The sequence below is a fragment of the Eretmochelys imbricata genome, chromosome 7 (assembly GCF_965152235.1).
Source record: "Eretmochelys imbricata isolate rEreImb1 chromosome 7, rEreImb1.hap1, whole genome shotgun sequence".
Taxonomy (NCBI): domain Eukaryota; kingdom Metazoa; phylum Chordata; order Testudines; family Cheloniidae; genus Eretmochelys; species Eretmochelys imbricata.
The window spans coordinates 24,017,165-24,029,305 of NC_135578.1; the positions used below are offsets into that span (position 1 = coordinate 24,017,165).

The window sequence follows — 12,141 nt, forward strand, 5'->3', positions numbered from 1 at the left end:
AAAGCATTGTCAGAGAACCAAATGCAACTGCTGATCACCCTCACCTTTACTGTGGCTCTAACACAGGGACAGGCAAACTTTTTGGCCCGAGGGCCACATCTGGATATGGAAATTGTACAGCGGACCACGAATGCTCACGAAATTGGGGCTTGGGGTACGGCAGGGGGTGCGGGCTCTGGGGTGGGGCCAGAAATGAGGAGTTCAGGATGCGGGAGGGGGCTCCAGGCTGGGGCAGAGGGTTGAGATGCGGGTGGGGGGAGGGGGCTCCATGCTGGTGGTGTGGGCTCTGGGGTGGGGCTAGAAATGAGGAATTCAGGGTGCAGGTGGGGGCTCCAGGCTGGGGCAGAGGGTTAGGATGCAGGTGGGGGGTGAGGGCTCTGGCTGGGGATGCAGGCTCTGGGGTGCAGGAGGATGGGACAAAGGGGTTTGGAGGGCAGGAGGGGGATCAGGGCTGGGGTACTGGAGGGGGTCAGGGGTGCAGACTCCGGGCAGCGTTTACCTCAAGCAGCTCCTGGAAGCAGTGGCATATCCCCACTCCGGCTCCTATGTGGCGGTGCGGCCAGGTGGCTCTGCGCACTGCCCCATCCACAGGCGCTGCCCCTGCAGTTCCCATTGGCCGCGGTTGCCAGCCAATGGGAGCTGCGGGGCGGTGCTTGGGGCAGGGTCAACATGCGGAGCCCCCTGGCTGCTCCTATGCATAGGAGCCGGAGGGCGGACATGCCGCTGCTTCCGGGAGCCGCGCAGAGCCATGGCACACGTGGAATGGGGCAAGCCATGAACTCCGCTCACCGGCAGGAACTCAAGGGCCAGAATAAAACGTCTGGAGGGCCGGATGTGGCCCCTAGGCAGTAGTTTGCCCACGTCTGCTCTAACAGATGCCACAATGCAGTGCTGTGATCTGGATATTTGAAGCATTGCAGTTTGGGACCTGTAGTCTCTCTCTGGGTGGCTGCTATCTGCTCCATTTCATGCAAATTAAAAGAAACATTGCATTTAGCAACGTGCCAATATGATCTTTGCTGTACTGTACTAGATGCTTAGTATTTAGGGCATTGCTGTTTCTGGGAGGGGTAAGAATCCTCTATAGAATCCTCATTAACAACATGGCAGGGCACAGAGACTATAAGAGGAGGATCTTTGTTTTCCACCCAAAGATTTCCTTTTTCTTCCTTCCTTCTGCACAGTACAAAGAGTTTTATTCACTCAGCCATGATTGGACACTTAACAGTTGGGAGACCGGCACCATCTCCTCCCTGCAAAAAAAATGCCAGATCTCTACCACACTACTCAGGGGTCACTGTTAGCACAGACCACTAAACTTATTAGTCACTTTACTGGGAGGTGGGAGAAAAAAATCAGATTAACAGTTTCAAAAGAGGGTGGAGGGGGAGAGTGGTGGCTCCCCCTTGTGATAGGAGAGTTATCAGGCAGGTCTGCTTCTTATCTGCCTCAGAGGTCTCTCTCCTCTGCTGGCCGTGCTCAGGAGCTGCCCTGGGGATGATCACTTTTACAAACAGAAGTAAAGTACTTGTTTAGGAAGTCCTTGTTTGCCAGAGGAGAAGCCTCCTAAACCTGACTTCCCATATGTGAAGAAAAAGTGGAAAGGCTAATGGATGGACTGTGGGTTCAGGAAAACCTCTGGGTTTATTTCACAGAGGCAGTGCAAGATAGGAGGATGAGTGGGTCATATTCCAGAGCTGGCTTGCCCACAAGTATCAGGAATGAAAGGCGGAAGATGCTGGCTCCCCTGAACTGTAACAAAGCCCTCTCCCTGGCCACACCATGCACAGGTCACCTGCCCTTTCACCTCAAGATCAGAAGTCACAAAAATGGGGTCCCAACTTGCATGGGGACAAATCGCAACACGTAAGCAGCAGAGTTGCTTGAAAATCCTTCAGAACTTAACTATTGTACATCATTACTATGCTATCTCCTCTCTTGGTGGCAACCTTGTGGTCCTCCTTTTTGCTGGAGCTTTCTGTTGGAATCTACTTTTCATGAGACAGGGAAGTCCTGGAACCCTTGTGAAATACCTTCAGGGACCAAATTTCCACACCCAAATAGCCTTAGAGAATATCAGCAGCTTCAGACCTTAGAGAGAAGTCTTTTTCTCCTGATTATCCAACACCATTCAGTGAGGTCTCCATAAATGGCAATTTCAGAGTCATCACGCTCCCCATCAGATGTGGCATCTACAGTCCATGCCAAAATTATGGCTAAGTCCTGGGCTCATCTACAAGAATCTAGGCAACTAGCTCTTAAATCATATTTCTAACGTGTCCCAAAGCAGGGCATAAAGGCTTCCTTTCTTCCTCTTTCAGGTTACAAGGACTTCTTTTCTGCCCCATTGATTTGGGAGGTGTCTGCCTTGTTGCTGTATTACAAGAGTTGATTTTACTAAATAGCAATTACAATGCACGCGGGTTTTGAATTTTAAATGCAGGATACATAAGCTGAGGTTTCACATAAAATACTACCACCGAGCATATTTAACAGGAGGATCCCGCCTTTTTTCCTGAAGAGGCCACTTCTGTTGTGCCTGAGAAGGAGTTCGGCCTCCATGGCCCAATGAGCCCTTGGCTTCTCCGTCACAAGTGAGATCAAGCTGGAAAATGTTTGCAGCTGTGCTGTGATTTTGTTTTGTGGATGCTTGTCCACTAAGAACTGGACAGAGATCCACCCACTCCTTTCACATAGGCTGCCAAACACCCTTCAGATGGTAACAACTTCCACTGGGCAGGCTGGGCACAGTGACTGAGAGGTGAAAGGCTCCGTATCCTGTTCCCACCTCACATGCCAGCCAGCCTCACTGCAGGAAGCAGTCACGCACATCGACTTTACCGACCCCTAATGACTAGGTTAGAAAGGCAGAGGACCACATAAAACCAAGTCTGCTTCTTTTTCTCTGCTCCGCCCTCCACCCCCACCCCCCCCGAGAGTGCTGGCGGGTCTCATTTTCCTCAGAGCTGTCGGAAGGTTAAGGAAACTCACCATCACTCAACATGGTGCTCTCTGTCCCATCAGCTTCCAGGCTCTCTTCATAGTCCTCCATTGCGTAGACATGCTCGTACTCAGGGTCATTTGTGTTCACAACACGCACCTCGTGCCCTGGAAAATAACACCGGCCATATCAGAAGGGCCACAGGACAGGAAAGTGCAGGGTGGGAAGGGCAGGTGGATGAGGTCACTGGGCTAGTTGCCCGAGCCATGTGGGAATTCATCCCTCATCATTCCTAGGATGACGACAATTGGCCTGCAGCTTTGATCCTGGGAGGAGATTCAGTAACAGGCCTGGTCAACATGCCACTGAGTTGCCTGGCTGGTGCACTGGCTTGTTTGCACAAAGGTAGCCGGAGGGAGAGGAGTTGGCTGCACTGCTCAGTAACTAACCGTGCCACAGGGGTCACTTCCCTGAAGGTGCAGTGTCACAGCACAGGGACCTGTGTGGCTACAGCTACACTAGAACATGTTGTGCTCATTTTACTGGGATGGACACTATGCCTGGAAAACAGATACAAAATGTTCTAGAGCAGACAAGGGGTGTGTGGGGGCAGGACACAGGGAAGCGAAGAGGCTGTCACCGAAAATGCTAACAATTAAATAAATGGGGAATGAACACCCTCTCTGGAGACTTATCTCTGCAAATCTCTCTGTGCCCTATCTCAACGGGACAACAGAGAAGCTGGAAAAGGAGCTAGAGGGAGGATTTGTGCCACCTTCACTTACTACTGGATGCAATTCAGGTTTAGATGTTTACCCACCAACCTATGCTGCTTTACCAGCCATGCTGTAGCATCCGGCCAATCAATCCTTCCAGTCATTCTACACACTTGCCTTCACATTCCCATCATTCTTCAGACATTCCCTCTTCCCATTCCTTTCACCCCCTCTACCTATGAGCCCATCCATTCATCTACTCTCCATCCATATTCACTCACCCACGCACCCGTCATCCTGGACATTCACACATCCATTACATTCACATACCCTTCCATAAGCCATGTGACCATCCTGCAGTATCTATCCAAGCCATACACTTACTCCTCTACTCAGTCACTGTTTATCTTTCCATGAACCTACCCATTCATCCTGAGCACCTTGTGCACTCCAGCTGTTTGATAAACAACACTCCTTTCATTCTGCACATCACTCTCACTCGCCTGTCCCTCTGATCAGTTGATCCAAAGGTGGTTGGGGTTTGACGACATAGCAAAGACATCCCTATGTGTTCTGTGTCATTGCGAGAATGCAGATGCCCTTCATTAAGTCATAATACAATGGCCCATATCTAGGTGCAGCTTAGCATTAAGGTAATAAATAGCCAGAACTCTACTTTTAAATGGCCTGCAGCTGCCTTAGGTTCTCTGAGTTACTGTTACAGAAGGTGGGTATTGCAATCCCTTGGTACCCGCAAGTGAAGGACATTGTAATGGCAGAGCTTCCATGCAGGACTCACAAAGTCAGCACTGGAGAACGATTATGATGACAGGGCACAAAGAGACAAGACTCACCCTCCTCTTCTTCAGCGTGTGACAACTTAAGCACAGGGACTAGATGAGCATTAACAGACAGGAATGGTTGGGTGGATGGATAGTTGGGGAGAAGACCTAAGAGAGGCAAGGACACAGCACAGACATCAAACAGGACATAAGAATGACTGACATGGCTCCCCTCCCCCCGACAAGTCACGGGCTAATGCTCAAGAGCAGCATCAGCACTTTCCACTTCCAAGACTGCTAACAGCCAGACAGACATGGTGCAAAACTAGCATTGCGTTGGAGACCTAAGGGAAGAAATAGGCATCAGGGAGAGAAGCACCATAGACGGGCAGGTCTGGACCACCTCTTGCGGCCCGCCATTGGACACTGAACAGCAGCACTTTGTCTGCATCAGCCCTGGCCTGTGGCATAATCTATGTAATTGTATCCTCCTGCCTCTGATGGGACAGGACCTCCTGGGACAGAGGCTAAATAGAAAAATTCACCCTACTGACTCCACTGCAAGGTGATGGCAATATAGATGCTGGAAATACCAGCAGAAAGAGACCTGTAGGCAGGATGCATGCACAAAGGGAGATATATTCTCTTCAGATTCCCTTCATCCTAATCCACCCAATCCCCTCAGCAGAACTGGGCTTCCTGGAGCGGGCAGACATGCTCTTGAACACAGCCCTTGGTGAGTTAGAGTTTGAACAATATACAAAAACAACAAGGCAGCTGTCAAACACCAGTGGAGGACAAGACAGGACACAGACGAGCACAGCAAAGGTCTTCCCAGATATGAGGCAGGCTCACTCATGGCTCTGGATGAGGCATGTGGTCACAGATTCTACACACAAATAGGAAGGTACTACAGGAATGCTGAGAAGCCTATGAACACTGTGCCCTGTACGAATGATGCCTCCAATACTAAACTCAGCCTTTCCCCAGCTTGGTACAGCCTGCTGGGTCTGGCTGGAAACAGTGTGGAATTATCTACTAGAAGATAATCTCTCTCACTCTCTCTTGCCATTCAAGGATGGAGTCTGCTTGGCTCTGCTCTGGACCGGTTTGGCATGGGTGGTTTAGAAAGATGCTCTGCTTTCTCAATCACCTGTTCTGCCGTGATCCTGATTTCCTCTGGTATTTCTTCTTCCTCTCCTGGAAGATTTATGTCTGTTCCTTGCATGTGTCCCCCATCCTCCTTTGAGAACAATCAGGCAAATAATTCATTTCATGTTTGCCCAAACATTACCTACCTCTGCGTCAAAGCTCCTCCTTGCCAGGCTTACACTGCTGGCTGCCCTGCTGGCCTCCTCTTCCCTACAATCTTCAGCTGTTTTTTTATCATTTCTGGGAACCTGCTATGAAACCCTCCTTCCTTCTTCCCCTTTGCTTTCCTCACCAGCCCTCTCTTCCCTTCCCTTCCCCCACTCACCTCTCTCTTCCTCCCCTGATCCACACCAGGCTTAGCCCTTGTGCAGGAACAGATCTTACCCTGGATGAGTCTGTCAATGTCCTTGTGCCATCTTATTCTCCTTACTCTAGTGCAGGGGTCGGCAACCTTTCAGAAGTGATGTGCCGAGTCTTCATTTATTCACAAAAAGAAAAGGAGTACTTGTGGCACCTTAGAGACTAACCAATTTATTTGAGCATGAGCTTTCGTGAAGTGAGCTGTGGCTCACGAAAGCTCATGCTCAAATAAATTGGTTAGTCTCTAAGGTGCCACAAGTACTCCTTTTCTTTTTGCGAATACAGACTAACACGGCTGTTACTCTGAAACCTTTCATTTATTCACTTTCATTTCACGTGCCGGTAATACATTTTAATGTTTTTTAGAAAGTCTCTCTCTCTGTAAGTCTATATATTATATAACTAAACTATTGTTGTATTGTAAAATAAACAAGGTTTTCAAAATGTTTAAGAAGCTTCATTTAAAATTAAATTAAAATGTTGACCTTATGCTGCCGGCCAGCTCAGCCTGCTGATGGTCTGGGGTTCTGTTCACCTAGGCCGGCAGCGGGCTCGGGGGGCCGATGGCCGGGACCCCGGCTGGCAAGGGGCCGGCAGCCAGAACCCTAGACCGGCAGTGGGCTGAGTGTCTCAGCCCGCTGCCACTCAGGGGTTCCATCCGCTGGCTCCTGCCAGCCGGGATCCCAGCTGCAGGACCTGCTCAGCCTGCTGCCGGTCTGGGGTCCCGGCCCTGCCCACATACAGTGGGTGCCTACCTTCTCCCTGGTTCTGGCCATTCTCTTCCTCTCTCTCTGCACTGAGCTGAGGGTGGGAGTGCACTGAGCACAGGGCTGGGGGTGAAGGAGTAGGCTGGGGGTTGGGGTGTAGGGTCTGGCCAGGTGCTAGAATGAGGAAGGGGGCTCAGGGATGGGGCAGGAGGTTTGGGTGTGGAGCACTTACCTGGACAGCTCCCATTTGGTGCGAGGGATGCAGGTGGGAATGTGGGGGGTGGGGAAGGTGCAGGAGCTCCCATTTGGTGCTCAGGGTGGGAATGTGGGGGTGCAAGAGTCAGGATGTGGGGGGGTGCATGGGGTGTGGGGGGCCTGGGTATGTGGGGGGGTACAAGAATCAGGGCATGGGGTGTGGGGGGCTTGGGTATGTGTGGGGGTGCCAGAGTTAGGGCTGGGGTTGTGGGATGTGGATGAAGGAGTCAAGCAGAGGGCTGGGAGGGCGGGACAGGAAGCCAGCACACTGCGGAAAGAGACAGGGGAGCTGGCAGGACCAAGCTTCTGCCCCCTGCCCCCGTGGGATGGGGTGGGGAGCAGAGAAGAGCGGGCCAGGCAGGGCCAGGCCGAATTGGATTTTTAATGGCACGCGTGCCATAGGTTGCCGACCCCTGCTCTAGTGTATTTGCTATAGTGATTCCTCAGTCCTGGCTTGCACAATAATTGTTCTTTTACAAGCTTGTTACCATGTATTTGGTGCCTTGGTATCACAAGTATTGGCTTCTCCAGGCACGACTACCCATAAGTTACTCTGCCCACTGGCAGTCTGTTCAAAGTGTGTCGGGGAGAGCCGCATTAGACCCTGGGTCCAGAGAAGGGATGGCTGCTGTGACTCTCTGTTTGCTAATCTTGGCGTAGCATGTCAGATGCTGTCTCAGGTTGGTTGGGGACACCCAGTGCAGCAGTCTCCTTTTGCCATCAGATGCTTGGCCACGCATTCCTGTCCGGCCTCTGAAGCTCGGCTTTGAAACTGCCCTATTGGCAGTTCTAGGCTTGGAGTCTACTGAGTCCTTCTTGCCTATAGAGATTCGCTCCCTGGTGCTACCCCCTCAGAATCCCCACCGCACTCACTGACACCCCGAGTGCTGCCAGACGTGAGACCTTGCTGAGGAATGTTTCAAACTGCAGCATGTCACTCATCACCTCTTCTGCCCTTGCTACCCCAGCTTCCATCATCTCCTGCTCCTGGCCTAGTGAGTCACCCTCAATGACAGCTCCCCTACCAATCCAGCCACTCTCGCCAAGTCTCCTAGGGCTCAATGCCAAACCAGCATCTCCACAGGGCTGCCTCTTCTGTTGGCAATCTGCCAATGTGGCTGGTGCTACAGGGCTGAGCTAGCTGCATGTGACCTTCCAGGACGGGCCATGGCCCGTTCGTGAAACCTGCTACATATCTGGGAGAATGGACCTGCTCGTCAATGACAGGGCTGCTGCTCAGCACTGCAAACTGTGCATCCTTTAATCCCAAAGGGGTTACAAGAAATCAGTGCTCACGTGGTTCAGAAGAGGAGAACTGCCCGCCGCAAGCTGTGTGGAGAGAAAGAGAGAAAAGAGGAGGTTAATCCATGGGGAAAGCCTTCTCTAGCATCCTGGCACTTGGCACAGACCTGCCCCGCCACCAGGTATCAGGAAAGGGACATACTAGATTGATAGGCCCCTAACACTTGCATGGGGCTGGCACATTGTACTCTGAACACCTCCAGATGTGGGAGTCATGGTACATGCAACTTAACCAAAAGAAGGAGAGAGGAAGGAACAAAGGGACAGAGGGCAGAGGAGGAGACAGTGAAGGAGACAATTTTGTTTACCAGTTTCTGCCCAAGGAGCCCTGGTAGTGATAAGAGATCAGAGCCGGGGTGCTGCTGAGAAGTCAGTCAGCCCCAAGTGGAAGGTGAAGCCTCACTTACCGCAGTGCTGACTCATTTCCTGCCTGACAAATGCACGGATCTCTTGTTCCTGCAGACAAAACCAAGGGAATGAAGAGAGGGAAGAGATGCCTTCTGGCCCCCCCCAGCCCATCATGAGCCTGCCTCAGCTGCTTTGGGGATCACAGGGAAAAGAGCAGTCTCCCCCCACTCCAACAATCCAACATTTGAGCCAGACCTGGAGGGAAACCGTAAAGGGGAAAAAGGCCTCGAGCCTGCCATGCAGGAAGGCAGAACTCAAGGGCCAGTCCCAGCCCCTGGGAGAGGGAAGTATCCCACTTCTCTGACTGACTGCGCAGTAGCACGGATGTGTTGTCATTGTGGGTCAGGGCTTTGCTCCAAGACCTCAGGGAGCTCTCTTCTCACCGTCATGCCAGGGTCCCCCTTCTCTCCTCTCGAGCCTTCGAGTCCTGGATTCCCCTGAAAACAAGCCAAATGGGAAATCAAGAGGCGTGCTACATGGTCAGCAACTCCCTGAGCCAGGAGACACCCACCCTCTGCAGAACCCTGTCAACCCCCTAGGAAGCTCTCCTCTTCACCTGACAGGGGCGGGGTTCAAGGTACAGCGAATACATCCAGGCAGAGCCAAGCATTCAGCCAGGCAATGCACATCCAATGGGTCAGAAACATGCTTACACACCTGATCTCCTCTCTCTCCTGGAATCCCAGGGACACCTCGGGTCCCTACAGTCGACTCCCCTGGGGGGCCTCTTTCACCCTGCAGCAGGAAAATACACACTGAGACACTGGCCGGCAAGAGGAGTTCTAGGATTGGGCCATCCAGAGAAGGGCAGTAACTACCATCCCCCACACGCCCCAGAGCTCCCTCTTGCAGGGAATGGGGCTGTTCCCTAGACGCGGCTCTAAACGAGCTGGTACACATGACAGTCTCACTTATTTCGAGAGAGATTTCTCAGCCGCTTCCAAAACATTAGACTCTTCTGCTTTCATCTCCCTATCCCCAGTGAGAAGTCCTCAAAGGCGGGTCCCCGTGCCCTTGTAGGTGAGAACTGTCCCCTAGGGGAGCAATCCAACCTGATCAAAGATGTAGCTCTGGGGAGAGACATCACGCATGGTGACCTCGGGCTGGGTTCAGGGCAGCCCTGAAGCTGATCTTGTGGGTGAATGGGAGGTCATGAAATAGCAGTGCTCCAGAATACAGCCAGAATGAACACACTGCACCCCCACAGGGCACTTCCAGCTCAGGGTCGGAGGCATGCTGCTAGCATTCATTAAATGAACCCCACTGGCCCTGGGAGGCAAGGAAATCATCCCGGAGATACAGAGAGAGGTTACGAGACTGACCTGAGTCAACGCATGAGCCAGTGACAGAGCTGGGAATAGACCTCAGGAGTCTGACTCCCAGCTCCCTGCTCTAACCAGTGAGTAACACTGCCGTCTAACCAGTGAGTAACACTGCCTGTCACTCTAACAGCCTCTGCACATCACTCGCGCGGCACCGTTCATCAATTCAGAAGGTGGATGGAGCTGATCCTGCTTGAACAGAGTCTAACTACCACCTCCTTGCTGCCTGCTAACTGCAGACAGGTCCGGGACCTGCTCACTGCCCTGGGATGGGGATATGACCAGGCAGAACTGAAACAGACGGGAGGGGAAGGGGAACTGCTTCCTCCACCCTGTGCCTGCCAAGGGACCCCTGCAAACTCACTCTCGCCCTTCATGGGGTCTCTTGTTCCTGAATACTGCACGGAAAAGGGGCGGTTGCTCCCTCTCAGACTCTGGTGCCTTTGCTGCCAGGGCTGGGAGTGCACTGGGGTTTGTCGTCCAGTTTTGGTTTCCTTGTGGAGTTCCGGAGACAGGAGCTCGCCACCTGCTGGCCATTCAAGGGCAACACTGTCCTGGTCTGGAGGGGTGGGTAGAAGCTGTAGGGAAATGGCCATGCACAGTGGGGAAGAGGTTCTTACCTTCTGCCCTTGAATCCCCTCAGGGCCCTTAGGGCCAACGCTACCTGGTGGGCCAGGTGGGCCAGGTGCTCCATCATTGCCCCTAGGGCCTGCGGAGCCAATAATGCCTCGAGCACCCTGAGAAAAGAGGCAGGGGTTAGGAAGGGCATGACCCACACTGGGCAGTACAAACTGGGAGTGTGACAGACTGGCACCTTGGCCCATGCCGAGTCAATCTCCCGCAGCACTGACCTGCTCTGTACCCTTTGAGATAGGCATAGTCTATTGACAGAGAAGTGTGGCCAACACTCACAACGTCATCACAAGACCCAGCATATCTGAGGGTTTTCTTAGAACCCCAGCTCCTGACATTCTGTGATTACGTGAGAATTTCAACTTGCTTTTTAAAAAGAGTGAGGGCCTCGCCCTCCTGATTGCAGAGAGAAGCTGAAGAAGGTGTCCTGAGTGCATCCTTAAGGCCCCCCAAACCAGAAGGTAAAGAACCCAACATTTAGTCATTTCAAAAAAAGCCAGTTTTTCAGCCAATCTTGGGATTTTTTTACGGCTTGACGCCTGATTTTTGAACCCTTGGGGATGGCCATACAGCATAGATGCTCTACCCCCACCCCCATCACCCCCACCCCCCAAGCTGCAGGACAACCGTGGATCTGTGGGGAGGCACCAGACAGTGCCAGTTGTCAGTGGGAGAATTGCAGCTATTCTCCATCAGGCCTGTGACTGCTCTCACCAGCTGGGAGTTCTAACAGTGAGCTGACCTTGCTCCACTCCCACTTTTGCTACAGCCTGAAGCACCGGTTCTGCCGTGCCAGAATCCTCTGGAAGGGAGGATGTTGAGGAGTTTCAAGTCAATGCTGAGACCCGTGTCTTGGTTAGAGAATCACGGTTCCCCAGTTGGCCAGGCATATCCTTACACCCTACTGGACACATCAGTGTTCAGCTCTAGTTAACAGGCAACGAGCTACTGATGGTCAGCGTCTGAAAACTGTCCAGCAATTAGCAAGTCGGGGCACCAGACCTTTGCCATCATGCTAGGGTTTGCCACAGCAGCAGAGGGCTCCTGTGGGGAAGTTTCCAAACTCCTAAGCATTTAGGTATAAGCCCTGATCCCACCAACACAAGCTTCAAGGGCACTGGAGTTTGGCCCTTAATAAAGCACAACTCACCCGGTCTCCTTTCTCTCCCTGGTCTCCTTTGGCTCCCTGCTGACCATCAAATCCCCTGTCACCCTGGGAAGGCAAAGAACAAGGTGTTTTTTCTAGCGAGATTTGGGGTAGGGACACTGGCGGATTACAGTTTTGTTGGGCCAGAGCAGGCCACCATTTCTGGGACTCTGCCCTGGGGAGCAGGGTCGGGGCCCGGAGGCTTGCCCCACTCTGCCAGCCTGATGCTCCAGCCGGGGAGTGGGGTCAGGGCTCAGGGGCTTACCCCGCTCCACCTGCCTGGCGCCCCAGCTAGGGAGTGCTGTCAGGGCACGGAGGCTTGCCCCACTCTGCAGGAGCGGTGGACGGGCGAAGCGGGTTGGGGCACAGGGTTGCTCATTTTCCAGGGCCCCCCAGTTGGCTGGGGTCCCTGGGAT

The 12,141-nt window shown here is 52.7% G+C and overlaps 1 protein-coding gene across 1 annotated transcript in view; it reads right to left on the reverse strand.

The window, feature by feature from the left end:
- Window positions 1–12,141, reverse strand: part of COL7A1 (collagen type VII alpha 1 chain) — a 100,584-nt gene that overhangs the window by 8,349 nt on the left and 80,094 nt on the right. The window contains exons 108-115 of the mRNA XM_077821477.1: window positions 11,729–11,791; window positions 10,566–10,682; window positions 9,281–9,358; window positions 9,007–9,060; window positions 8,623–8,671; window positions 8,210–8,242; window positions 4,512–4,607; window positions 2,992–3,108 (exon numbers count right to left, since the gene is read on the reverse strand). Coding sequence (XP_077677603.1) covers window positions 2,992–3,108; window positions 4,512–4,607; window positions 8,210–8,242; window positions 8,623–8,671; window positions 9,007–9,060; window positions 9,281–9,358; window positions 10,566–10,682; window positions 11,729–11,791 — 607 coding nt within the window. The remainder of the gene's footprint in view (window positions 1–2,991; window positions 3,109–4,511; window positions 4,608–8,209; window positions 8,243–8,622; window positions 8,672–9,006; window positions 9,061–9,280; window positions 9,359–10,565; window positions 10,683–11,728; window positions 11,792–12,141) is intronic.